This window comes from Rattus norvegicus, chromosome 5, assembly GCF_036323735.1.
Source record: "Rattus norvegicus strain BN/NHsdMcwi chromosome 5, GRCr8, whole genome shotgun sequence".
Classification (NCBI taxonomy): Eukaryota; Metazoa; Chordata; class Mammalia; order Rodentia; family Muridae; genus Rattus; species Rattus norvegicus.
The window spans coordinates 126,735,333-126,762,182 of record NC_086023.1 but is presented as its reverse complement, the minus strand read 5'-3'; the positions used below and the strand labels follow the sequence as shown (position 1 = coordinate 126,762,182).

At 50.5% G+C, this 26,850-nt stretch overlaps 3 protein-coding genes across 16 annotated transcripts in view; 2 read left to right on the top strand and 1 right to left on the bottom strand.

Annotated features, from left to right (window-relative positions):
* Nucleotides 1-5,928, top strand: part of Acot11 (acyl-CoA thioesterase 11) — a 48,272-nt gene extending 42,344 nt beyond the window's left edge. The window contains exons 11-16 of one of the 2 annotated variants that reach the window (NM_001271383.1): nt 858-924; nt 1,214-1,297; nt 2,007-2,137; nt 4,225-4,356; nt 4,778-4,904; nt 5,617-5,928. In NM_001271383.1, coding sequence (NP_001258312.1) covers nt 858-924; nt 1,214-1,297; nt 2,007-2,137; nt 4,225-4,356; nt 4,778-4,904; nt 5,617-5,772 — 697 coding nt within the window. In that variant the 3' untranslated portion in view covers nt 5,773-5,928. The other variant, XM_039109105.2, reaches the window with a different exon arrangement.
* On the bottom strand, nt 5,808-18,559 carry Fam151a (family with sequence similarity 151, member A). The gene is made up of 8 exons (NM_001005558.1): nt 18,401-18,559; nt 16,937-17,083; nt 11,710-11,862; nt 10,703-10,862; nt 8,394-8,618; nt 7,886-8,025; nt 6,999-7,142; nt 5,808-6,563 (listed from the first exon to the last, which is right to left on the bottom strand). Exons 1-8 carry the CDS (start codon nt 18,525-18,527, stop codon nt 5,833-5,835), a joined length of 1,827 nt encoding a protein of 608 aa, NP_001005558.1. The 5' UTR covers nt 18,528-18,559; the 3' UTR covers nt 5,808-5,832.
* Nucleotides 18,560-22,002: 3,443 nt separating this feature from the next.
* Nucleotides 22,003-26,850, top strand: part of Mroh7 (maestro heat-like repeat family member 7) — a 47,532-nt gene continuing 42,684 nt past the window's right edge. For 2 of the 13 annotated variants that reach the window (XM_063287382.1, XM_039109549.2), the window contains exons 1-2: nt 22,003-22,048; nt 24,125-24,242. The gene's annotated coding sequence lies outside the window, so the exon portion shown is untranslated. Of the gene's footprint in view, nt 22,049-24,124; nt 24,511-25,569; nt 25,641-26,850 lie in introns of those variants that run through there. The other 11 variants (XM_039109544.2, XM_039109547.2, XM_039109548.2 and 8 more) reach the window with 11 other exon arrangements.

The window sequence follows — 26,850 nt, the reverse complement described above, 5'->3', positions numbered from 1 at the left end:
TTATTTTATTTTGAGTCATAATCTCACACTGTAGCCCTGTAGCCTAGGCAGGTCTGGAACTCACTAAGTAGTTCTGGCTGGTCTTGAACTTTTAGATTCCTCCTGCCTCTCTCATCTGGGCTGGCCCTTTGCATCTGCATAGTCTTGCTTCAGCATCTTACGGCTCTTGTAGACACCAGGACACTGAGGACAGAAGGTAGATCTCTTGTCCTCAGGACACGCGGTTGAGTGAGATCTACTGTTGGTCCTAGTACTCTGAGTACTGCTTGTCTGGCCATGGAAGGGTCAAATCTCCACACTCGGGAGAATGAGGTAGAGGATTGCCACAAGTTTAAGGACAACCTGGGCTACAGAGAGATACCCATCTCAACCAAAACAAATCAATTAAAACAAAACCCATAAAGGTCTAGAGCACAGACCCAACGGCTCAAAACATGTAAACTGGTATGTCTGGTGCTTGGTAAAGCTCCTCGTAGACTCTAGCGTGTTGTGCGTGCATTCCTGGCTCACACATTATTATTAATGAGAAATGCCTTCGTTTCTGGAACATTTATCATATGCTAATCCCTGTGCTCCTTGCAAAGCCCCTTGGAGGTAGAGAAGACATGGGTTCCATTCCAAAGCGAACCCTGAGAAGTACCACGGGTGGTGTGGCGGGGAGCCTGAGCTTGTCCCCTGTGAACTTCCTAGAGCACTACCTGAACTCCTGTCTCTCAGCTGCTGTTTTCTGTGTGCCAGTGTGCCCACTGCCCTGCCAGGCAGAGTCTGCAACCCCACTGAGCTCGCCCTGAGCTGGCACTGATGTCTGCCAAACACAGTGGACTCTGAGAGACCCAGATTGCCCTTTTCCCTCTTAGGAAGTACCTTGTGTCCTGTAAGCAGGCGGAAATGGCCCTGTCTGTTCCCTGGGATCCTAGCAACCAGGTATATCTCTTTGTTTGAAAGCCCACTGGGTCCTTTTTCTTTCCTTCGGCCAGAAGAGTTTTGGAAAAAAATTCGCCAGTCCAGGGTGGTGGACTGCCCTCTGCCCTTCTCCATGATTGCTGTTCACACACTCGTGTGTGCTCCCTCTTTTGTAAGAGGGCGTGGCTGCTTAGGGCTCTATGTGAGGGCCCTGGATCCCCTTTGCCAAAACCCAGCTCTATACCATATCTGCATAGCCCCACAGGGACCCCTGGGGCAGGAGAAAGTAGCATCTGTGTCCTCTTCTCAGGTATACCTGAGCTATTACAACGTGTCCTCTCTGAAGACGCTTATGGCCAAGGATAACTGGGTGCTGTCTGTGGAGATCAGTGAGGTAACCGACCCACCTTTCTTTTCCTTGCAAGCATCAAAAGCATTTCAGCGAGGTCGTGACGCCACCCAACTGTCTCCAAGGGTTCTGAGTGAAGCCCCTAATTCTTCCTGCCTGCCACCTTTTACCCACCCTTGAGCCCCCCACCACTTTGCATGGCCCCCTTCCTTCCCACTTACTCCTTTGGGTCCAAGCACAGCAGATCACTGCAGAAGTGGGACAGGGAGCATTGTGCCTTTCTTGTGCTTGTCACCTCCCCACTTGTCACATTAGGGATGAAGCCAGACTCTGGAGTTCTGCTGCCTCAGTTACTGCTTCTTCTTTTCTTAAATAATTATTTATTTTTATGTGTATAGTGTTTTACCTGGGCATGTCTGCGTGCCACAGGTATGTCTAGTACCTAGGGAAGCTGGAAGAGGGTATCAGGTGCCCTAGATTGGAGTTACCTGCCATGTGGGTGCTAGGTATTGAATCCCGGTCCTCTGAGCCATCTCTCCAGCTCTGACCACTGCTTCTTAAAGCAGTGCCTTCTGTCTGTTCACACTGAGCTCTGTGAGAGGTCCATTTTCACAGGGCTGTGACTAAGTCTCAGGGCCATTCACTCACTTCTTCAGTCAGACAGCAAGTCAGCGGCAGCCCTGACTTCCAGCGGACAGATGCCACCAGCAGCGTGGTTTGGGGCTGTGGTGAGGCTGCCCTCTGTGCTCCGCAGGTTCGCCTGTACATCCTGGAAGAGGAGTTCCTGTCCTTTCACTTGGAGATGGTGGTAAATGTGGATGCCGCCCAGGTCTTTCAGCTGCTCTCAGACCTGAGCAGAAGACCAGAGTGGGACAAGCATTGCCGGTGAGGGGCCAGTGCTAAGAGAAAGGTGGTGGTGGTGGTAGTGGTGGTGGTGATGATGGTGGTAGTTGTGGCGGTGGTGGTAGTGGTCGTGGTGGTAGTGGTGGTGGTTGTGGTGGTGGTGGGGATTGCCTGCTGATCCCCACAATGCTTTGCTCCCACTGGCCTTCAGCTGTGGTGGGTCTGGCTATACAGTTCTGTGTTAGGTGGCAAAGTCATGGGTATGTGGAAGCCCTAGGGAAGGGACTGAGCCTGGAATTCGACCCGGAGGCTGGAGTTTGAGTCCCGCATCTGTTTTGAATAGCTTGACATTGGTTAGGACGTTTCTGACTTGAGGACGCAGGGACTGAACTCAGCAGACACGGTGGCAAAGTGCCCTACCCATTGAGCCAACTCATGGGGTTGGGAAAGTTAATGTTTACAGCGGGTCTGCTTAGCATCCTCAGGGTCATCGTCTTTTTTGCTGGAGCCGTGGCTCAGTCGGAGCTGGCGTTACAAGTGCTTCCCTAGGAGGCTGGATAGACTTGGGGACTCAGCTGCACATCACCAGCTGACTTCCCACGAGTAGCCCACTCCTCCTGAGTCTGTCCTCAGCAGAGTGATTACAGCCATTCATGCCCCGGCTTCCTGCCTAAGCTTTCTTCCCTGGGAGACGGCTTAGTAGATAACGTACTTGCACACAAACTCGAGAACTTGAATTTTAACCCCCAGGAACCATGTAAAGCTGGACATGTAGCTCTTGTCTGCAGTCCCAGTGCTCCTTCTGAGATGGGAGAGAGACAGGAGACTCCCTGGAACCCCTAGGGCAAAATTAGTCTGACACACACACAGGCAGACAGCAGTGACACACCTGAGGTTGTTACCTGCAGCGCAACACTATGTGACTACCTGCCCTCCAACACTCATACTTGTTCATGTGCACGCACACCCGTGTACACACAACCAACCACACGTGCATAGAACAAGAGATCAAGCAAGTGGCAAGAAGGGAAAGAACTGTGTTGCTTTAAAATACTGTGTATGAGTAACCAGGACCTGCGAGCAGGGCATTCTGGAACTGAGAGGTGACTGTTGGTATCTGGGCAGAGGATCCGGGAAAGGTGGGCTATTGTGAACCAAATCAATCTTCACTAAGAATGAGTGACCAGCACACTCCCCTAGGCCTGCACAGCCAGCCTGCTCCCAAGCCAGCCTCTGTGCAGCAGGGGGCTGGGGGAAGTGTGGCTGTGTCCTCATGTGTCTGTGGGTACCAATATCAGTCGATAGCGATATACCTACACACTGGAGACTCACTGGACAGTATGCACAAAGACCAAATCCTCGAACAGCTGCTTGGGGGCGTGTGCCCCTGCAGACAGATCTGTGAGTTTGGTGGTGTCTGTCTGGGTGCCTATGTATGCATGCTCATGTTTGAGCCCATGCCTGTATGTAGCTTTTTGTGTTCCTGTGACTGTTTCCTTTCACATTGCTTTGACAAAACACCCTGACAGAGGCAACTTAAGGGAGAATGGATTTACTGTGGCTCACAGTTCCAGGTACAGTCCACTGTGGTGGGGAAATCAAGGCAGCAGAAGCTCGAAGCACTTGTTCATAATGCATTCACAATAGCAAGACAAGGAGGGTGTAGGGCGGTCAGATGCATGCTGGTGCCCAGCTCATGGTCTCCATTTCCCCTGCCCAGTTGAGATGAGTCTTTCTACATCAATTAATAATCAATCCCCTACAGGCATACCCAGAGGCCCATTTCCCAGATGATTCTAGACTCTGTCAAGTTGACAGCCAATGCTGTCAGCTTGCAGACTTGTATTTGCTTGAGTCAGTGTGTTTGTGTGTATGTATGAGTGCTTCTGTAAATGCATGTGCCTGTGTATCTGCTCTGGTGCTGTGTGTATAGACAAGCATATGTGTACACACTCATGCATGCACATATCCTGAAGGGTCCCCACCCTTCCTCTGGCCCTTCTGTGCTGTGTAGAAGTAAGGAACCCATTCCAGGGCTGCTCAGGAGGCTTCAATCTGCAGGAGCCTGGCAGAGCTGGTCCCCATAGAGAGCTGCTGTGACCCAAGTCCTGACTTCAGCCTCCCAACAGGAGTGTGGAGCTAGTGCAGCAAGTGGATGAGGATGACGCCATCTACCATGTCATCAGCCCTACCCTGAGTGGTAACACCAAGCCCCAAGACTTTGTGATCCTGGCCTCTAGGAGGAAGCCTTGTGACAGTGGGTGAGTGCCTGCTTTCTGAGGAGTTCAGTAGAGGTGGGGAGGCCTCATCTCCCTCTCCTGGGAAAAGCAGCGACATGGCAGTCAGAGCTCTGCTGCCCACTGGTGGTGGGACTCAGAACCCATGGCAGCAAGGGCAAACATTGAAAGCAAGGCTGTCTGTGGCTTTGGCCACAGATGGGGATACCTTTCCTTGCTCTCTGGAAGCTTGTGGCTGTTTCCTGAGGCATGGATGTGGCATGGATGTCTTTTTCTGGAGACAAGGACCAGAAGAACGAAAACCCCAAGGTACACAGGTCTGTGGGGCTCCAGGGGCCTGAAGCCGATGCTGCTACCACAGATGTTCCCTTCCTACAGCTGATCCTGAGCAAGGCATCCTCCTGTGGGTGATCTCTGACTCACTCTGACCCTGATTCTCCTCCAGGGACCCCTACGTCATTGCCCTGAGGTCTGTCACACTGCCCACGCACCGTGAGACACCGGAATATCAACGTGGGGAGACTCTCTGTTCAGGCTTCTGTTTGTGGCGTGAGGGGGACCAGTCGACTAAGGTAAGGCCTGACGTCCTCTCTACCCTTCCACCTATGGGTGAACTGAACTCTTTACTGTGGGCTGGGATCCTTCCAGACCCGAACCCCCTATGACCTCCCAACTTTCCCAGCCTGAGCATCTGAGACTCACAGAAAGCCTACCTCTGAGCTTATTTGTCTCCCTTGTTGTCTGGGAGGGCTTTATGTGGCTCTGAGGGCCCATTAAGTTCAGCAAGGTAGTCAGTGTTGAGAAGGTAGGGAGTTGCTGGGGGCAGGCATGCTGTAGTTCCTCCCGGCATGCAGTTTCCCTTGCAGCCCTAGAATCGCTCTGAGCCTTGTTCAGGTGCTGACTCCACCAGTGCTGCTAAGGACCCATGCAATAGTCTGAAGCTTATGTCTACCACGTTTCTGTGATACCCCATCCCTGCAACACTTTGATATAAAATGGATTCAGGCTTTGTAGAGTCAATCTCTGTCCCCTGGGGCCTCCTGGCCAGCAGGGAGGTGTGCAATGACTATGATAGGGCAGTCAGGGTTGAAGTACCGAGTATCTGGGGGACCTATTGAAGGAGACCAGGTCTACCACTCAAGCTTTCTAACTGATCTTGAAGACACAGGGTTGTACCCGTTGCCGCCCCAGAAGGCAGGCAAGCAAGGCTCACTCCTCATCTGCCCAGAAGTCCCCAAGCCTCTCCCCATTATACCTCCTTGAACTTGGCTTCCTGCCCTGCAGGTTTCTTACTATAACCAGGCTACCCCTGGTTTTCTCAACTATGTGACCACCAATGTGGCTGGCCTGTCCTCGGAGTTCTACAACACTTTCAAGGCTTGTGAGAGTTTCCTGTTGGACAACCGGAATGACCTGGCCCCCAGCCTCCAGACCCTCTAGACACCACCCCATGCTGCCCCAGGTCTCACACAGTGCGCGGAGCAAAGCAGAGGCATTTATTCACCTTGACTCCCCAGGGAAACCTTCCACATAAGATGGTCCAGTCCTACTGGATGGTCGGTGTCTGTCCACATGTGCCAGCAAGTCTTTACGGTACTCCTGGGGTATCCGGTAATAGACTCGGGTCCTGTCCACGGCCCTGGCCGCCCACAGTCCAGCCCACACATCTGCATAGCTGTTCCCAGCACTGCTGTGGTACACTGTGACAGTGGCTCTAGGAGAGAAGGCCAGTAGCCTGGCCACAGTGTTGGCTGGACTCTGGCCCAGCGGCCCGGCTTGCAGCTGAAAGGACACAGGTTGCCGGAGCCCCTGACACAGCTCCAGCATCTCTGTGACCATCTGTTCCTGATAGCCACTGCCCAGCATCTCTTCAGGCCAAGCCGGTGCCACCGTCACATGGGGGAAAACTTCAGCCACAGCTGTGAGCAGCTCTCTGCCAGCTATGTGGCCAGGGACCACAAAACTACCATAGGACACTGTGGCCCCCACCCACACAGGCCAGGGCAGATGGCCAAGGGTGGAGAGGTGTGCTAACGTGGCCAGGGATGGCCGGAGAGCTGCGGGTTCCGTTATGTTCACATGGATGCTCCAGCGCGTGGCGTGAACAGCCAGGTGCAGCAGACACGACTCCAGTGTCAGAACAGAACCACCTGGGGTGCGCAGGACGGGCACAGGGTTCCCAACTTCAGGTTCCTGGAGGCCGACATCCAGTAGGATCATGCCTTCTCTATCTGGAAGAGGCAGATAGGGTTTGGAGTTCCTGTCATCACGGGATGTCAGTGTTTCTTGTTAAAGGAGGCAGACATGGGGACAGACAAAGAGGAACTGGTGCCAGCCATTCTTGAGTATGCCAGCCCCTTCCCAGGCTCTCAAGTGCTGTGACTGGTGACTCTCAGGCAGGAAGGACAAGTTGCTGGCCTCAGTTCTTGGCCTTTCAGACTCAGAGCTGGGTCACCACCCAGTCCTCTAGTCACAGTGTGGCTGAGGACTCAAGGCTCTTGGTCTAAGATCCGGAGTTCCTGCTCTTGACATTATTCCTCCCACTTTGTATCCAGCGTGTGGCTTATCATGTTCCCATGGCAACAGAGAATCAAGTTACCCTATCCAAGCAAGTGACAGAACAGGACCAGGTTAGCTAGGAGCAGTAGAGCTGCAGGCAGACTTACCAGGGACAGTAATGGCTGCTTTTCTCCCCTTGTCATTCACTTCCAGAGCCAACCACTCTACCTCCAGACCATCACCCTTGGGCTGCTGGAGAACAGGGATCAGGCTGCCCCCTGTGTAGAAGGTTCGCTTCCGGGTGGTGTTCACTGTGGGACCCAAAATTACCAAAGTGAAGGGGACCACTATCCACAAATCACCTTTCGCACGCACTGGCTCTCCTGCATCCTAAGCCTTGTGGCTGTCAGTTCCCCCCTCGGGTAGATTCGAAAGTCATTGTCTCATGGTCTGACATTCAGCAGTTTACTGGGCCAGAAACCAAATGGTGGGCCCCAAAGCTTGTCTCCTTCCCTTCCTGGATATGGCTCCCTCAATAGGAGTAGGATCTGATGTGATTCTTGGGGATGGCTCAAGTGTAGGTGCCCCTAGACTAAGGGTCAGAACAAGGGGTTTGAATAGTGGCATCTGGCTCACGAGTTAGTGGGCATACGAGAGAGAGAACTGTGCTCTGAAACACTAGCACCATCGACGATGAATGGTGCTGTGGAAGCCACCTCTGTTTGTGTGTGTGTGTGTGTGTATGTGTGTGTGTGTGTGTGTGTGTGGCTTGGTTGGGTTGTGATCAGATTGCACTTCTACAAAATCCTTATAGTTCTGGACCTTCATTCCCTATCACCAGACTCCTGTTCTGTGGATAGGCGAAACTTGAATCACAGAATATCCCAGGGGCAGAAGACAACAGAATATCCCAGGGGCAGAAGACAAATTCTCAGAATAGTTCCTGCCTCCTTTTCCGCCCAGAATTTCCCCCTTCTAGACCACCCTTTCTTTGCTCCATGCCCGCCCTGAGCAGAACACAGCCCACACCTCCCCTCCCAGGTTCCCTTCTTACAGGCCAGCTGCTTAAACTGCGACAAGACAGGCTCAAAGAGGTCATAGTAGATTTGGTGAGGGGCACTGTTGTCCCGGATGAAGAGAAGATCTTCTACTGACACGGGGTCTGAGGCACCCTGCCACAGTGTCAGGCTGTACCTGGAACCAGAGAGCTGACTCAGGGCCCGCCTGAGCCCATAAAGACTCTTGGCTCTACTCCTGTGCTCAGAACTGAAGGCCAGCTGAGCCCAGGAGTGGAACATCTGTCCTCTAGCTTCCCACCAGTGAGGATGATGGAGAACAGGGAGCAGGAGGAGTTCAGAGGGTGGGAGGAAGGATGTGCACCCCTGGGATATCTGTTTCTGAGTTACCCACCAATGTCACCAGAGGAGCACAAGCCAGAGGCAGAGCACAGAAGGTTGTTAGGCCCGTGGGGCTGGGACAAGATGATCTTTAGGACCCCTCTTGCCATGTTCATCTTGGGTCAGAGCCCAGGATAGGTTTGGGACCAGTAGAAGTGGTTTTACCTCTCAGATTGGCTCAGAAGCCAGCTGAAGTGGGGCCAAGCAGCTCGTGTCATGACAGCCCGCATCGGGAAGGTGACCTTCTGGGGCAGCGCTCTGACCAGCTCCTCCATTGTTTCCACCATGGCCTGGGTATATGTGCTGTTTGGCAGCTGATGCACATAGAGAGTGGTGAAGCCTGGGGAAATGGTGGCCTTTGGATACTTCTCCTGGACAAGTGCCAGAAACCTGCAGAGAACAGAGATAGCCATCTTTCCAGACCACTCCAGCCCCTTGTAGGTTCTTACCATGGGGATGGGGAACAGCCAGGCCTATTGAGTCTGTGCTTGGAGATTGGCATCAGAGCCCTGAAGAGCAGCAGTGGCTTGCACACCCTCCTGCTGGCATCACCACCCTGTGCAGTCGGGGAGGCCGGGGGGCTCAGGTCTCTGCATCTGGTGGTCACTGCAGCGTCAGATGAATGACAGCGACCGTCTGCCAGGGCAGCACCTTTTAAACATCCCCACATCGACAGAGGGGCTTGAGTGAGATTTGAGGTGTGCAGACCTGCATGCTGCCAGCTGGCTTCGAGTCTCCAAAGTTTCAGATTCTATTTTTTTTTTTCATGAGGAGGAGAACGTGAAGCCACGTCTGTGATCTCAGCACTTGGGGGTGGGAGGCAGGAGCATCAGGACTTCCTTCCACCCTCAGCTACATGGCAAATGCAGGGCTAGCCTAGGCTTCATGAAACTGTCTCAAAGCAGTAAAGCGAAAAGAATTATTTGAACTTTGCTCTGATGCAAATTTTCAATAGGAAAGTAATGTCACCTACTGCCCAGCCCTCAGATATATAAATCTCTCCCTGAGAAGCCTTATTTGTCATGGGACCTAGCATACATTTTACAATTATATCTCATTTTGAGAATCCTCGTAAATATTGACTGGGCAGATGGCGGTGCCTACAGAGCACAAAACTTGAGGCGGGAAAGGCCTGTGGGAACCTTTGCGCTGCCATTTTGTAGACTTAGACAGGCCATTTAACCTTTCAAAGATAGTTTCTGTACTTACAAGATGACTACTAGTCGCTACCTCATTCTCTTAAGAGTTCAGCTGCATTCTGCAAATAAAATGCTTGAAATGGTGCCTGGGGTACAAGAACCACTCAGCAGCCTGTTTCTGTCATTGTGAATTTCACATCTGAAAAAAGGGGAGGAAAAAAAATCTCCTAGCCTGCCAGGGGCAGGGCCTTGGAGAGCTGGGGAGGGAGCCATCACTTTATAACTTTCTGGCACACCAAGTCCCCTGCATGTCACTGGGGAGACAGAAAGAATGTGGTCACGGTGGAGCAAGGGTGGCCAACACGTAAGTCAGCAGAAATGGTCCAACTGAGTCAGGCCCGAGGGGCGAAGTCTTCAGGCTCGTGGGTGCTAGAGATTCTTCTGGAAGTGGCAGGGACTGGGAAAAGACTTAGTAGAGCAAGGAGGAAAACTCAGAATGCTGGTGTCGAGATGGAGACGGAGGATCAGGAGTTCAAGTCCAGCAGGAACACGAAGAGTTCAAGGCCGTGCAGGGCTACATGAGAACTTGTTTCATCCTGTTCCCCACAAAAGGCAAACAAAACAAAAAGCAAAAACCACCACCAACAACCACAACAATAAAACCAAGAGATAGTGGCCCATATCTGTAAATCTGGGACCAGGAGACAAAGCAAAGAGGATTCCAAGCATGAAGCCAGCCTGATCCTTATAATGGGTTCCAGGTCAGCAAGATGTACATAAACCATGTCTTAAAAACACATAGGGATGGGACTGGAGAGATGGCTCAAGGTAAGGAGCACTGGCTGCTCTTCCAAGGACACAGGTTCAATTCTTGGCACCCACATGGCAGCTTACAGCTCTCTATAACTCCACTTTTAGGGATCCAACAACCTCACACAGACATACAGACAAAAAACAAAAACAAAAACAAAAAACCACTCATGCCCATAAAATAAATAAATCATTAAACACAAATAAAGGGGATAGGCATCCAAGATAAGAGAGACCTGGCAAGCGTAGGCAGAGGTGAGAAGACTCAGCAGGTAAAGGTGCTTGCCTGATAACCACTGAGTTCAAGCCCCAGGACTGCGCTTGCTGAAAAGAGAAAACCAAGTCCTTAATCTCTGCACTGTTGCTACAGCACTCAGGCATAAAGACACACACAGACGAACAGGCTCAGAGGCCAGGTCTCATGGTGGGACTGGCAAGTGCAACAAAGGTCCCCCAAGGGTCTTTTTCTTGTTCAGTGCTGACAGAAGAGGGCTGGACTCAGCTGAGGGGAGAGTGAGCACTCACTGGGTAGCATTGACTTCAGTTGAGATGGGCACATTGGGGCCCTTCAGGATATCAGCATTGATCCACACCGGTCTCCGAATCCTGCCAGCCTCAGTCAGCTGTCGAAGGAGGTCCAGGGAGGGGCCTACAGCCTTAAGACTCTTGAAGTCCAGTTTGATGCCTGCAGGAAAGGGGCAAGGACTGGAGAACTGGATGCCGACTTGCTGGGTAGAAAGAGCAGGGAACCGTGGGTGGACAGCTTTGAATTAGAGAGAGGCAACACTGAGAAGAAGGGCTCCCCACTTCATCCCAGGTGGGTAGAAGCAAAAGTCAGCTGAAGGCCTGGTGTGGGGTGACTCAGACATAAAAAAAAAAGGGCTTCAGTTTCTGGACAACACAGACTCTGGGGACCCTGGACCACAACAGCCTGTGACGAGTCCAGTAGGCCCCCAGGAAGAGAGGTCTGAGAGGTGGATTGGATAGCAAAGGGACCCAGTGTGAATGAATGCTGATCTTAACTGTAGACACAAGAGATGAGGCTTCCAAGTTAGAGATCCTCAGAGCCAAGCCAGGCCAAGAGGAGCCATGGAGGCGTAAACAGAGGAGTCACAGATGTGTGTGGCAGTTAAATGAGGCTGCCTGTCTGAGAAATGATGTGATGGGAGGGGCAGTTGTTGGATGGATAGGGAGGATGAGGGGGAATGTGGTTTTAGGGCAAGGCCTAGGTTCAGACTGGAAAGGAGTTGGAGGGAACGGGGTTTGGCTCTGAAAACATATCTAGTTCTGCCGGCCCATGGGGGAACCTTTGACCCTGTCTAGCTCTTTGCAGTTTATTCCCACTTTCATGTCCCTGCTTTACCGTGGGTTGTGACTCCTCTTGCCCGCCTCACTTAGCTCTCCCTGAGCCTGAGTGATGGAAGTCTGGGAAGTGAGGAGCTCAGGGTGGGTGGGCTCTGACTTCACCTCAACTCCTTACTTAAGTGACAGAGGCCTGGAGAGCTGGTAGGGCTGGGAGAGGGATGGCTTACCCTTCTGAGATGAGGCCAGCACAGCCTCCAGCCACTCCTTCAAGGTGTTGTCACTGTAGATGGCTGGAGGATGGGCCATAATGGGCACCTCGGTCTCATTGGCTGTGTTGAACCCCTCTACGGTGACATCTGCTTCTAAGACCATGACATCGCCTATATTTATAAGAGGCACAACTCAATCAATGCTCTAAAACAATATTTATTGTGTGCCCGCTCACGCACCATGGCTCGTGGGCAGTGGTCATAAGACAATTTGTAGGAATCAGATCTCCATCAATTGTGCGGGTCCTGGGGCTCACACTAGAATCACCAGGCTTGATGCCTGCCTTTACCCGATGAGCCACACAGAGGCCTCTCAATCAGTACCTTTTGTTTTTCAAATGAATGGCTCTGGAATTGTATTTAGCCCAGACTGGCCTCAAATTCAGAGATCTCCTCTGACCTCTGAGTGGGAGGCACCAGGCCTGATCCGCCTTAGTTTATTGATTATGTTTTATCCCTCTGAATAGATTTTGAGTCAAGATCATCTGAAAGCCACGGCTGCCAACTTAACTGTCCAGAATGGCGGTTTTGACTGGTGCTCCCCCCACACACTATTCTACTAGCCGTGTCCTCACTAGCAACTAAGGCACCCAGTTAACTCAGGGGAACCCTTGGGTGTCTAGTTGAAATGGACCTCAGCCCTCTGGCACCAACTTTAACTTGTACAATCAAGTTTGGAGCGAAGCTTGATTCTCATCTGTCGCCCCAGTTAGGCCAGTCCTCCATCCTGGGGCCCTGGCTGAAACCATTTCTTTATAGGGGACACAGCTCTGAGTTCTCCCTCCACAGAGTGGAGCTGGCTAACCCTTCAGAGACGAACGTGGCCAAAGGAAAGACAGCACTGCTGTGCTGATTCACACCTGTGTCCAAGCGTTAGAGACGGCAAGGCAGATCTTGCTAGAAGTTTGAGGCCCATCTGGGATACATTGTAAGTTCAAGGTCTGCCTTGGCCAAATTCTGAGATCTTGTCTAAAAGACAAACACAGCAAACCCAAGTGGGACGGCTCAGTTCTATGTGCTTAAGTGACTTCCTACATGTATGTGCATGGACCACCTATGTCCCTGATGCCAGTAGAAGGTGGCAGACACAGAGAGCATCTGATCCTCTGGAACTGGGACGACAGACAGCTTTGAACTGCCATGTGGGTGCTGAGAACTGAACCCAGGCCCCCTGCAAAAGCCGCAAGTGCGTTTAAGCACTGAGCCTTCTCTCTAGCTCTTGTGCCTGAGAATTTTATCAGGTTTCTTTAAAATTCAGGTGCTAGAATTTAGGAGGGAAAACAAAGTCAAATATAGGCTGTTGCGATTTTTTTTAAAATATATTTTTTAAAGATTTATTTATTTTACTTATGTGAGTACACTGTAGCTATCTTCAGACACACCAGAAGAGGGCATCATATCTTATTACAGATGGTTGTGAGCCACCATGTGGTTGCTGGGAATTGAACTCAGAACCTCTGGGAGAGCAGTCGGTGCTTTTTAACCACTGAGCCATCTCTCCAGCCCCGGCTGTTGCGATTTTGTTTGTTTCTCGGTACAGTCTTACCCTATTGCCCTGGGTAGGCTGGAACATGCTCTATTGTCCAGGCTAGCCTATACGTCCCATGGGATTATGTGTACCAACACACCCAGCATATTCTGCTTTTGTTTTGTGGCCCAGGCTGGCCTGGAACTTGCAACTCTCCTGTCAGACCCCACGGCCAGGATCACAGGAGTGGGGGGCGCATTGTCTATCCTACCCCCGCACTATTACAGTCTGTTTTGAAGTTGTAACTACTGTCTTCACTGGTGAGGGGACAAGTCCCAGGCCTCAGAACACCATCAGGGACCTCAGAAACCATTGTGAGCCCTGCAGGCTCATGGATGTTATGAGATGAACTTTTTGTGACTCAAATACAAAGTTGATTTTTTCTTTTCCCAAGACAGGGTAGTCCTCACCGCTCTGGAACTCACCAGACCAGGCTGGCCTTGAACCTCCTGAATGCTGGAATTAAAGTGCTCTTAATCTGAGACATCTCTTCAGCCTGTATAAAAAAATTTTTTTTTTTTTTTTTGCCTACTTGGGCATACAATGGTTAGAGACCATGGTTTTGGGACATAGAGAATCTAGGCTTGAGAGGGGTACCTTGAAGATACTGGTATGGCTCAAACTAGGTGTGGTAGCACACTAGTAATCCTGGCACTTGGAACCTGGGGGCAGGGAGGTTAGAGTTCATTGCTAAGCTGGGTGTGGTGGTGCATGCCTTTGATCCCAGCACTTGGGAGGCAGAAGCAGGTGAATCTAAGTGAGTTCAAGGCCAGCCTGGTTTATATAGTGAGTTTCAAGACAGTCAGGGCTACACAGAAAAACCTTGTCTTAAAAGACTTCGATGCTAGCCTATTAAAGAATGAGGGTTGCTGGGAGGTAACTCGCTGTTGGAGTGCTTGCCCATACATTAAGGCCTTGGAGTTAACAAACATTGCCAAAATACATTCAAGCGAGGCATGGTTTATGTCTGTCATCCTAGCAGGGACCCTGCCATTGCTTTGTAAATGGGATGAAAACAGATTGTGCTCGAAATCTGACTGGCCTCCCTGAGGTAACTACTTACGTGCCTTGTCTTCCCGGAAGGTCATTTCCTTTAATACTGAAGGTTGTGGACTTTCCAGAGGCTGGACCTGGGGGCTGACCAAGGAAGTGAGAGGAGCTTGGGTCCTTAGGATGGCGCCCCCAGAGGGCAGGAAGCACGCACCTCGCACCTGCCAGGCTCTCCACTCACCCACCATTGAGTCAGGTGAGCATGGCGGTTGGGTATGCAGACTCTAAATCCACACACCTGAACGCTGTGTGACACAAGCCAGATTACCTGACTTCTCTGTGAGAATTAAATAGTAACGTATCCCAAGTTAGGCATTCACTAAGTGTTAATTATTATTTACACTTACCTAGGGTAACCCGGGACCATCTGGTGTATTTCTGCTGTCTCAACACAATTACTAATAATGACCTTGTTTGTATAATCAAGCATGCCCCGGTTTGGATGACAAATGACTCACCACCAGGCCAGGAGGGGAGGCCACTTGCCTGGAATCAATGCTGGCACTCCCCAATCCCATCCACAGGGTCTCTTTTAGCCCAGGCTAGACGTGATCCAGGATGACCCCGACGTCTTCCTCATCGTTCCTCTCCCAGTGCTGGGATTACAAATATGCCCCACCATGCCTAGCAGAGTCCTGGCAAGTATAAAGGCGAACTTTTTACGCTGCCCCCAGATCTGTGGTGGCTCCTGGGCTATGTACCTGGACATCCAGTCTAGTCCACCCTAACTCTGCCAGCTCCCTCAGAGGCCTTCCCCAGGGGCCTGGCAAGAAGGAAACTGGGCCTCGGCTAAGGGTGGGTGGGATCCTGATGACTCCTTGTGCTTTGGGTGGAGCTCGGTGGTAGTTTCTCTTGGCATCCCTCATGCCTTACCTCCAACTTCTCTCTGACCTGGCTCCCTTGTCAGGCAGGGTAAAGGGCTTTCTGTTCTCCAGTTATAGTGTGTTTGTGTGTGTGTGAACGTGCGTGCTTGTGTTGGGCAGAAGCTCACTCTTGTCCAGTTGAGAACCTCCCAGCACACAGAGAAGGAAACGTCTTTAATTAGCATGCATCTGTGACCTTTCACTGATGCTTAAACAGGCCCAGGCCCAGTCAGAAATATTTCATAGCTTGTATAGCAACAGTCATTGTCATCACCTTGTCCCTGTGACAAGTTGACCATCCCAGGGTGATCTTCTCATCCCTACCCCAAGGGCAAACTTTTCCAGGAGCGATGCAGATTTCCCACAAGCTAAACTTTGTGGACTCCTAGTTAAAAGACAGTTTCATCTTTAGCCGGCAGAATTTGCTTTCTATGCTTTTTTCCAGAGAAAGAAGAGGCTAGCGGTGTAAGAGACAGAAGTCATAGGCAGCTCAGTGTTAGCACTGTTTCAGGCAGGAGACATTTCTCTTTCCTGTGTCACCCAGTGACCCAGGGCACAGTTGACGTTAAGCCTTGTTGTTCTCTTCTCTCCTTCACTCCTGGCCTCCAAGGCTCAGCCATCAGAAGACACAGCTAAAGTAGTGTGGCCAGGCCTCTCCCACTTGCCATTTAGGCCTGCCCTCAACTAGTTCTTTCCAGGCCACATGTCAAGCCTGCTTGCTTTAGGGTGACCTACCAGAGCAAAATCCATAGTCTGACGGCCAGGCCACCTCCACTCCCGACCTCTGTGTGACCCTGGATGATACTCCAGGGTACTTATCTCAAACCAGGTCTCCCTCCTTTCTCCTCCTCCCATTTCTTTCTGACAAAGTCTCGCTATGTAGCCCTTGCCAACCTGGAACTAACTAGCTATCCTCCTGCCTTAGCTTCCTGTCTTGGGTTACAGGTCAGCAAGAAAATTTTTCTTGAGTGGCAGTTCTCATGAGTTCCTAAACACCAGTGGCCCAGGAGCTCTCAGGCCACATCCACAATGCTGAATGGGGAACCTGAACTTCCTGAAGCAAACACAAGCCAGGGTCCATTACCCCAGTTCTCCATGACTTCTCAACAGCCCCCAAAGAGAATGTTTCCCCATGACCCAATCCAGGGACTCAGATTACAGACTTTGGGGCTCACCTATTTTGGCCTCATCTCTCTGACAGCAGAACCTAGTTCACCTAATTTCTCTGAGCTTCAGTTTTTCTCCCATGAGTGATTCCCATGAGCAGGTTGCATGGGTTCCAGAGGATCTTCATGCAGTGTGAGGGGAGTGTGTGCTTGTCACTGACAAGGACACCATGATTGCTTGGTTGCAGACTCTAAGGAGGTGGTCAGGTGTCCCTTACAGAAACACTGGCTGTCAAGTTCACATCTCTGGCTTCTTAGTCCTGGAAGTCAGAGGCCTTTTTTTTTTTTTTTTTTTTTTGAGCGGGGGACCGAACCCAGGGCCTTGTGCTTGCTAGGCAAGCGCTCTACCACTGAGCTAAATCCCCAACCCCATGGAGCCTCTTTAGCAAAGACCGTCAGCCCCTGACAAGCTGAAGGAGGGTTGTTGGAGTGAATACAGTATAGCGATGAGTCTGGAATTAGCATTTAGCCCATAGCCCTGTTCCCTCAGGGAGACTGTGACAAGAAAGACGGTATTGCCATTACCATGGTGTCAACTGTCCCCTGTCCCTGACCCCAAACAAGATGGCTAGACTTACTGTTTAGGGCGGCCTCCATCTCTTTCTTGCTGTTGGCTGCGTGATACCAGGTGACCAGCAGGCCATCCCGGTGGCTGATCTGACCTATGTTCTGCAGGTAGTCCAGCATGTCTGCGTCAGGACGGCAAACTGCATCGTTCTCACAGCCTGGAACGAATGCCAAGGGACTGTTACAGTCATCTCCTGCTCAGCCCAGGATGCTTAGTCATAATCCTATCACCCTGAATCTAGCATTCAGTCGGAAGAGAGACAGCAGGACCCGCAGTAAGATCCAGGGAGTCTGGCCTGGTGGTACATCCCCTGACCCCAGTGAGGCCATGCAAGGCGGGAGGATTGGCAGTAGTCTAAGACCAGCCAGTGCTACATACATAGTAAGCCTCATATCTTCCATATGCTTTGCTTGTTGTGGCATACACATATCTGTCATTCCATCACTAGGGTGGGTAAGGCAGGGCAATCAGAAGTTCAAGGTTGTCCTTGGGTATACAGGGAGCTGGGGACCAGTCTGATACATGAGTCCTGTCTCAAAAGTCAGAAAGCAAGGGCTGTGGAGATGGCTCAGCAGGTAAGGGCACTTGCCTCCAAGGCTGATGGCCTGAGCTTAATCATGGAACCCCACATGGTGGGAGGAAACAGACTCCTACAAACTGTTTACTCTCTCTCTCTCTCTCTCTCTCTCACACACACACACACACACACACACACACACACACACACACACACACACACAGAGCCAGAATGCAGCTGCATGGCTTCCTGGGGCCACAGAGACCCTCTCATTCGTTGGCCTTAGATTATCAGGAAAGGGAGCACCTAAAAGAGAACAGGGCATTTAGGAGGTACTTGGAGGGATGGATGTACACCTGACAGGAGAAGTGCATAGACGATTCTGGACTGAGAGAACAGTGAAGGCTTAGCTATGGGAAAGAATTTGTACAAAGGAGTCCATTGCCTGTCCTCACGGAAAGGAAGCTACCTCCAGTGGAGGGACCGGGTCAGTGGACCATGCTCCCTGGAGAGTCGTTTAGCAAAAGCTCTCGGACTGCAAAGAGCAATGGCTGGTAAGAGCCCACTAGAGACAGAGCCCCTGCAAGGATCTAGGAGAGAAGCCTGAGACTCTGAGAGCAGTGCTCGTGGGGGACAGAGGGGAAGGGTGGGGAGCAGAGCACCCCAAATCAGAATAGAGGTGTTTCTGGAGGACTGGAAGGCCCTTTTATCAAGGAAAGATCGCAGAGACCAGCGGGTATGTAGGAAGAGTGTGAAGGCTGCTCAGAGTGCTCACAGTCTGAGGAGGCAGGAGACTCCCAAAGACAGGAGTCTCTCTCAGCTAAAGGCTAAAATTCGGTGAACAGGCAAAGTCAACGGCCTTCTGCTCTGGACTTGGTAGGATAGAGTTGGGTACATAAGCAGAGCTCAGTGAGGTAAGAGATGAGAAGATGGGTACAGGGAGCAGAGAGGACCTACCTGGTCGGGTGCGCTGATACAGGGTTAGGCCCAGGATCATCGAAATGGCCAATACCAGTGTCATGCTTACACTGCCAGCAAGGATCCACTTGGTCTGGCTGCTGGAGCAGCACTTCTTGCAGGACATTGTGACCCTCCCTCAAGAGACTTCTCTTCAGGATCCCCTAGCCACAGTCCCTGAGACTCCCTGCAGCTGAGATCCAGTGGGAAACTGGAGCCTGCAGCAGCATTTAACTCAGGTCTGGCCACTCCCGCTGCCTGGGTGGAGAGAGCTCAGAAACCCTGCCCTCCTCCTAGCTCTCATTTCCCTCACCCATGCAGGATCTTATCAGGCTAAGCAGAAAATCCTGCCACCTCCCAGATGAACTTGGAGCATATCAGGAAGCAGTGGAGGATTGGATACAGCCCGACCCCTGGTGCAAGGGAACGAGGCTAGGGATCTATTCCAGCTGGTCTGGGTTTCACGGTGGCCTAGAGCAAGCCAAAGAGTCCTCCCAGGCCTTGTTGTACCCCCGTGTGAAAGGAAGCAGCTGAATTTGGCCATCTCTTTACTCCTCAGTCTAGACTGTTCTGCTGTGCTCCAGGGAACCCCTAGGTCATGAAAGGGTTGGTGACAAGAGCAGATTAGATCTGCCCTAGGGACATGAATTTCCCTTTATCTGAGATGGTGGCTGATAGACAGGGGTGGAATGGGAGCTGATAGCCCTGGCATGTGGACCTGTGCGAGTGCAGGCCACCTCTGAAGCATGGGCAGGGCTAAGTCACCTGATTAGGCAGAGAGGGTTCTAGGGGCAATAGAGGAGCTTAGAGGAGTCTAAGAAAGTTCGGTTTAGTGGTTAGAAGACAGCAGGGTACCGGGTGACAGGTGAATGGGTAAGTGAGGGGCTCTCTTGGTAAGGCCAACAACAACAAATGAAATGTAGTTTTTGCTTTTCTTCTCCACCCCACCAGGGTTTTTCTGTGTAAGAGCCCTGGCTGTCCTGGAGTTGCTCTTAGACCAGGCTGGCCTTGAACTCACAGAGATCCACCTCCCTCTGCCTCCCGAGTGCTGAGAGTAAAGGTGTGCACCACCACCACCCTGCCAGATATACTTATGTTTATTGTATGAGATCTGTTTGACAGTGCTCTGTCAGCCACTGTGGAGGTCCTAAGAAGGCATCAGATCCCCAGGAACTGGAGCTATAGGTGGCTATAAGCCACCATGTGGGTGGTGGGAATTGAACCTGAGACTTCTGCCAAAAAACAGCCAGTACTCTTAACCACTGAGCTATTTCTTCAGGTTCCTTACTTTTATTTTTGAGTCAGAACTCCTATCTAGACCACACTGGCTTGAACTTACAGTAAGCCTGATACTTCAGATTCTCAAGAGCTAGGATGACAGATGTGAGCTATCATGACTGGCTTAAGACTTAATTCGTCAGGAGGGCCCTCCATGTTCAGAAATGTAGATTATGTGAGAACTGAGCTCAAGGCACCTCAGCGACATAGCAAATTTGAGGCTCTCCTGGAAACCACGAGACTCGGTCTCAAAAATTAAAACTAAAACTAAAAGTTCTGGGACTCTCAATGGCAGAACTTTTGCCTTGTGTGTGTGTGTGTGTGTGTGTGTGTGTGTGTGTGTGTGTGTGTGTGTGTGTGTTCAGTCTTTAGTGCTGGGGTTGGGGGGAAACAAAAGACACCTGGAAACAAGTAGGGCTCTTATAATGTTCTATTTCTTTTCTTTCCTTTGCATGTAATGGTATATGCGTGTGGTGTGTATATGTGCATGTGGTCTGTATGTGTGTCTGCATATGCGTGTGTGGTGGCTAGAGGTTGACATCTGACATCTTTGATGTCTTACTATTGCCTTACATATTGAGGCAGGGCTTCTCACTTGAAGCTACAGCTTGTTCACTTGGCTACTCTAGTTACTCATCTTGTTCTGGGTCTCCTCTGTCTTTGCTTCCTCAGCGCTGGGATTGTAGGCAGGCCGTCATGCCCATCCAACTCTCACACGGGTGCTGAGGATTTGACCTCAGGCCATCAGACGTACAGCAAGCACTCGGTTCAGTGAGCCTTATCCCCAGCCCCACCAAAGTGCTAAATCTACTTCTGGGTGTGGTGCTAGTCATCTTGTGTCCTCATTAAGAATTCATCAGACATGACACAGTATGCTAATTCTGCATGTATCTAATTCCGTAGCACAATGGCTGAGGCAGGGGGATCATGAGTTAGCCTGGGCTATGGAGAAATCCTGTCTCAGAGAACAGAACAAAACCGGGACTGGTTGTAGATGCCTTGAATCTCTGCACTCTGGAGGCACAGGCAGGCTGATCTCTGTAAGTCAGAAGCCAGCTTGGTTCACTTAGTGACTCCAGGCCTTCCATGGCTATCTAGTGAGACTCTTTCAAAACAAACAAAATCACTCACTCACTCACTCACTCACTCACTCACTCACTCACTCACTCAATCAATCAATAATGGGAGCAGGGACTAGCTGGATGGGCGGATAACGGCAGACTGTGAAGGGGCCCCTGCATCAGTGGGGAGAGACTGAGACCTTTGTTGTCAGAAAAGTTCCCTTAGTGCAGAAGACAGATGTCTCGAAGAGGACTGTGCCTGTCCTACGGAACACCCACTGGAAACCTGGCTAAGGGCTGGGGCTCCCATGATCACGAAGATACGATTTACTCTAAGGAAAAAAAAGTTTTCTGGGGCTGTAGTTTATTGGTAGATCCCTTGTCTAGCATGCAGTAAGAGCTGGGATAAATTCCCGGGCTTGCAAACAAATTAAAAATGGAAGATGTTGAAAAGCTAAGGCTGGTAGTGTAAGACTGCAACCATAGCTACCAGGAAGGCTGAGATACACAATCACAGGCTCATGGCCCGTGTGGGCTACAGTGAGTTCAGGTACAACTTAGACTTTGTTCCAAAAAACAAGGTAAAAGGAGGGCGGGGGCTGGGGATTTAGCTCAGTGGTAGAGCGCTTACCTAGGAAGCGCAAGGCCCTGGGTTCGGTCCCCAGCTCTGAAAAAAAGAACCAAAAAAAAAAAAAAAAAAAAAAAAAAGGAGGGCGGGGGAGCAGCTCAGAGGCCACACTTCTGGCATGCAAGCTCCCTCCTGCTGCATCCTGAGAACTATGAAAAATAGGAAACCACTTATTCTACGACAAATACGAGTGAGCAAGGCTTGGGGACATGGGTTCAAGTTTCCCTATATGGAAAAGGCTGCACGGATTTTGGGAGTGGCAGGAAGGGCATCGCTGTATTTATAGAGCGCACTGAGGCTGGAGCAGGGTAGGGACCAGGGTAGAAGCTCTCTGATAGTATTCTTAGTGTTAGAGCTGTTGGGGGGCTAGCCATGTTAAAGTGACATTTTCTAAGATTTTCGTGGAAAAGTCAGGAAGATGTTGGGTCATGTATAGGTGGTTGTTAGTAAAAGCAGCTAAAAGCCAGGCATGGTGGCACACGCCTTTAATCCCAGTACCTAGGAGGAAGAGGTAGAAGCATGGCCAAGTCAGTCCCCTCCCTCCCATCTCCTTCTGTGTGTGTATCTGAGGTAGTGTTCTAGAACTCACCATGTAGACCAGGATGGACTTGAACTCACAGAGATCTGCCTGGCTCTTCTCTCAAGTGCTGGGATTAAAGGCATGCTCCACCACACTCAGAAGTAAGGGATATTTCTTTATTATTATTTTTTTTTATTTTATTTATATGAGTACACTGTAGCTGTCTCCAGACACACCAGAAGAGGGCATTGAATCCCATTGCAGATGGTTGTGAGCCACCATGTGGTTGCTGGGAATTGAACTCAGGACCTCTGGAAGAGCAGTCGGTGCTCTTAACCGCTGAGCCATCTCTCCAGTCCCAGTAGATATTTCTTAATGCCAAGTGCAAAATAAAGGGAGGAGTCTTTGACTAGGGAGAGGTACAGCCTTCCCAGAAGGTGAATGTCTGTGGGGCTGCTGTGTGCTAGTTTATTGAAAGCACTAGATATGATATGTAGCCATAAATCAGATTGCCTTGGGCCCGGTGGCAGGAAGCTGCTTCTCTTGTCTGGGTCCACCTGGGATCTCCCGTGTTTAATAGTCACAGTGAGAGCCTGTCTGTTGTTCGAGGCGGGGAGGGGAGTTGCGGATGTAGCTGATCTCACAGTGGCAGCATCTGAACCCTGACAGGAAGGACCCCCCTTTCGGTAGTTCTTAGGGTTGATCTGGGGCCTCTCACACACACGAGGCAAGGTCTCTACTATGGAACTTAACTCTTGAGCTCCTTTTACTTTGGGAGTCATCGTCTCACTAAGATGCCAAAGTGACCTTAGTGAGACAGCATCTGGTGACCTTGACTTTTCTGAAGCCCATTCAACTTGTAATCCTCCTGTCTCAGCCTCCTGAGTAGCTGGGATTACAGGCCTTTGTGTCTAAGGACAGAAATACACTTTATAGATCATTGCTGGCCTTGAACTCATAATCTTCCTAGCTCTGCCTCTCGAGTGTTGGGGTTATAGGTATGTGCTGTGGGTAAAGGACTCTATTATTTTATGCGGGGAGGTATTTTGCCCACACTATGTCTATGTGCTATGTGTGTGACCATGCCCAAGGAAGCCAGTAACAGCCATCAGCTGAGAAAGTTACAAATCATCGTGAGCCACTGTACAGGTGCCGGGAATCAAACTTGGCTTCTCTGGCGGAGCAGTCAGTGCAGCGAGCCACCTCCCCAGTCCCAGGAAAGGCTTTTCTAGGCCAGAGAAAAACTAGCCATGTCTCTTGGCTGTGGGAAAGGAGGAGAGAGAGGAGAAATTCTGGCTGACACCAGTTCCTGAAGCAACAGGAGGGAACAAAGGAGCTTGGCCTGGGTGTGGGGAGGAGCGGGAAAGGAGAAGAGATGGGGTCAGGGCAGGAAGAGTGAGTCCAGGGTAGACCGGAGAGCACTCAAGAATGCCAATCAAGAGCCTGTGAGAGGATTGGCTAGTAAAGGCACCTGCCTCAAGCCAGATGACCTGAGTTTGATCCTCGGACCCACGTGGTAGGAGAGAGAACGGGTTGCAGCAAGTCTGACCTCCATATGCTGGAGTTACGTGTATTATAAAGTGAACACACATATGCACACACAGAATGAATAAATGATCAAAACAGCCCCATGCCTATCGTTCACTGACGGGAGCTGAAGATGCTGAGGACACTGAGACAGTCTGATGAGACCAGTCCTTGGACAACGTGTCTCTGAACGAAGGATGCCTCACATCTAAGAATCCCCAGATTTCCTGACTTGAGTCCAAACAAGAAACACGACCTCATGCATAGTTTTACTCTCATTTTGTGATCGGTGCCTTCAAAGTGTTTCTGTCCTTTCCTAATCATTTACTTACTGCTCATCACGAAAACCATGTTCTTGGAAGAGAAAGCCATAGGGCCTTACTCTCACCACAGAATCTAGTCACACATGGTGCATGTCTCTGGGCCCTGTGCTTCACCCCACCCAGCCCCACATGTTATCAGTCCTTGGATGAAGCAAGGTGGGGCAGGGGAAAGATCAAAGACTTGGGCTCATTGGTGTCCTGGCTTTTGACCTGTCACAGATTGCTTGGCTCCAAAGCACTTGCCACCCCATCATTAACAGGCATAAGGTCACGGGAGCTGTTCTGGGGTTTTTTGAAGCCCCCCACTCTGAGAAGCAGCCTTCATTTGAGTCAGGTCCTGTCTAAGTGTAATTGGGGGGCTCTGAAGACACATTTCTCTTTTTAAAGATTCCTTTGTTCCTCTGCATTGTGTGGGCAGAAGCAGGAGTCTTATTGGCTGGGGGACTTCCGGATCATGGTGACCTCACAAAGACTATAAGCCCAGCCTGGGCTGGGGGGAGCCCAGGTAAGTTGAAGGGTGGCTTTGGGACAGTACCAAGGGTAGGGCCAGCCTTCCCAGCCTCCACAAGGCAGTTACTACCTAGACCCCAAGCCCCTGCTAGGTAAAAGTCTCCCCGTCTGGCTCTAATTCCACAGTTCTTACTCCATACCTTTGGATTAAAGTTGAATTTTCTGTTGCCATGTGGATGCCCCAGGTGGAGGTAACACACCAGCAGCTCAAGGCTCACAGAAAGCTATTTGTCTTGAGAGCGGAGCGCGGGAGAATAGAGAAGGTGAGGGGCAGACTAGGAAGAACCAGAGGGGGCGCCACAGACCAGGGGTGGGGTGAGGGTGCACAGGACCCGGGACCAGAGCGCCCCCTTCACTTGCCCAGGCTTCGAAGGATGGGGTGTGGATGGACGTTTGTGGAAGGCAGGGTGTGTCCTGAGTGGTCGAGGAAATGATAATCAAGAAGGTGCTGTTCCCACTGAGGGGTCCCTAGAAATCTCTGTGGTACTGTCAGGATGGGGGTGGTGAGTGAGGGTTGAGAAGCCACTTGCTGGGGACTTACACAAATCACCAGCTCCCTGAACAGTCTCAGTGTGCAGGTAGGTGAGGGCATTCATCCATCCATCCACCCATCCATCCATTCATCCATCCATCCACTCATCCATCCATCCATCCATCCATCCATCCACTCATTCATCCATCCATTCATTCATCCACTCATTCATCCATCCACTCATCCATCCATCCATCCACTCATTCATCCATCCATTCATTCATCCACTCATTCATCCATCCATCCACTCATCCATCCATCCACTCATTCATCCATCCATTCATTCATCCACTCATCCATCCATCCATCCATCCATCCATCCATCCATTCATCCATCCATCCATTCATCTCCTGAATGCTATCTGAAGACCTGCTGTGTGCCAGGCACTGTGTTGTGTTACGGAAAAACCAGGAGTAACAAGATGGACAACCGGTTCATTTTCTAGGATGAAGACTTAGAAAACAGAGATCCACCTCCATAGAGGGATTGGTCACAGAAGAGGGTTCCTCAGTAGCACTTGGGATCTCAGGAGGATTTTCTGGGGGAGGGAGGCATCGAGCTGGTTTGAAATGTGGCTTTGTTAGGCTGGAGGCAGATGAAGGGCTTGAAGGTGAAGTGGGGAGCTGGGGGGACCTCGTGGGAAGGAGAAAGACATTGAAAGGTTCTGTAGCAAGAGAGAAGCCAACACACTGAGACACCAGAGAAGTTGAGAATGGCTGACAAGTGGGTTTAAGGCCAGGACAGGGGCTAGATGGGTGCTGGAGAGTTGGAATTTCCTGTGTTCTCAAGGCCCTGCTAAAAGAAACCCAGAGACCCATGTGCAGACTCCTCCCTGCCGTCAAATTGCTGTGCATCCATAGGTAATAATACTGTCAAGGTATTTCCTTTTTAATGGTGGCCGGGCTTGGTGATGCATACTTTCAATCTCAACTCTCAGGTGCTCAGGCAGGGGGATAGCCTGTTCAAGGACAATCTAAGCTACATAGTTTTAAAGGCAGCCTGGATTGCATTGTGAAACCCTGTCTCAAAAAAAAAAAAAAAAATCAAGGGGCTGGGGATTTAGCTCAGTGGTAGAGGGCTTACCTAGGAAGCGCAAGGCCCTGGGTTCGGTCCCCAGCTCCGGAAAAAAAAAAACCAAAAAAAAAAAAAAATCAAACCAACTAAACAAACATAAAAAATAAGAAAGCAGCAACTTTCCTTTGGCTGTTGTCTTTAGTATTTTGGGCATGGACTTCTTTAGGCCTGTCCCAGGTTTGCTCCCTCTTTATGAGTCTAGATGCCTGTGTTGTCTACTTGGAATATTTTCAGCCATTATTACTTGAAATACTTTTCAATGTCCTTTCTCCTCCTGGGACTCCTGAGTGTAGAATGTTAGACACTTGTTATTAACCTCAAAAGTCTGCTGTTTCCCCTGTGGCTTATTTAAGTGGATTTTTTTATTTTATATTTCTTATAGATTATTGTTTATTGGGAAATGGTCTCACTATTTAGTTCTAACTGGTCTGGAACTCTCGGCCCCAAACTCACTGAGATCTGACTGCCTCTGTCTCCTGAGTGCTGGGTGTGCACCACCGTGACTGGCACATTGTTTTTACTTTGTATGTGTGTATGTTTGACCTGCATGCCTATGGAGGCTGGATGAGGGAGTCAGAGCTTCTAGGGTTGGAGTTACAGATGGTTGTGGCCATGTGGTGCTGGGAAGCAAATATGGGTCCTCTGAAGAACAGTCAGTGATCTTAATTGTCCAGCCACTGCTCCAGTTCCCAGTTCAAGACAAGTTTGCTTGTTTGTTTGTTTATTTGAGTTATGTAATCCAGGAACTTGCTGTGTATCAGAGGGTGACAATCTAGCCCCTCTGCTTCAGCGCTGGCATACAGGCCTGCACCACCACGTCTTCATGGATTAAGCAGGTCTTAGGGGTTTGTCCTTGGGTTCAGGATTCTGTCTTCTGTCTCTACTGACTACTGACTTCATCAGACAAACTTTTCAAATTCGGTTACTGGGAAGGAAGAAGTGGGAGACAGTGCTTAGAAGATGTGTTTCAGTGATACTGGAAGAGCACAGGCGAAG

Excerpts from the sequence above, each read along its gene's own strand:
- Fam151a (NM_001005558.1), bottom strand. The coding sequence starts at position 18,527 with ATGTCCTGCAAGAAGTGCTGCTCCAGCAGCCAGACCAAGTGGATCCTT. Across the intron at positions 17,084-18,400 it reads GTATCAGCGCACCCGACCAG|GCTGTGAGAACGATGCAGTT; the intron begins GTAGGTCCTCTC and ends CATTCGTTCCAG. Across the intron at positions 6,564-6,998 it reads AGCAGCCATTACTGTCCCTG|ATAGAGAAGGCATGATCCTA; the intron begins GTAAGTCTGCCT and ends TGCCTCTTCCAG.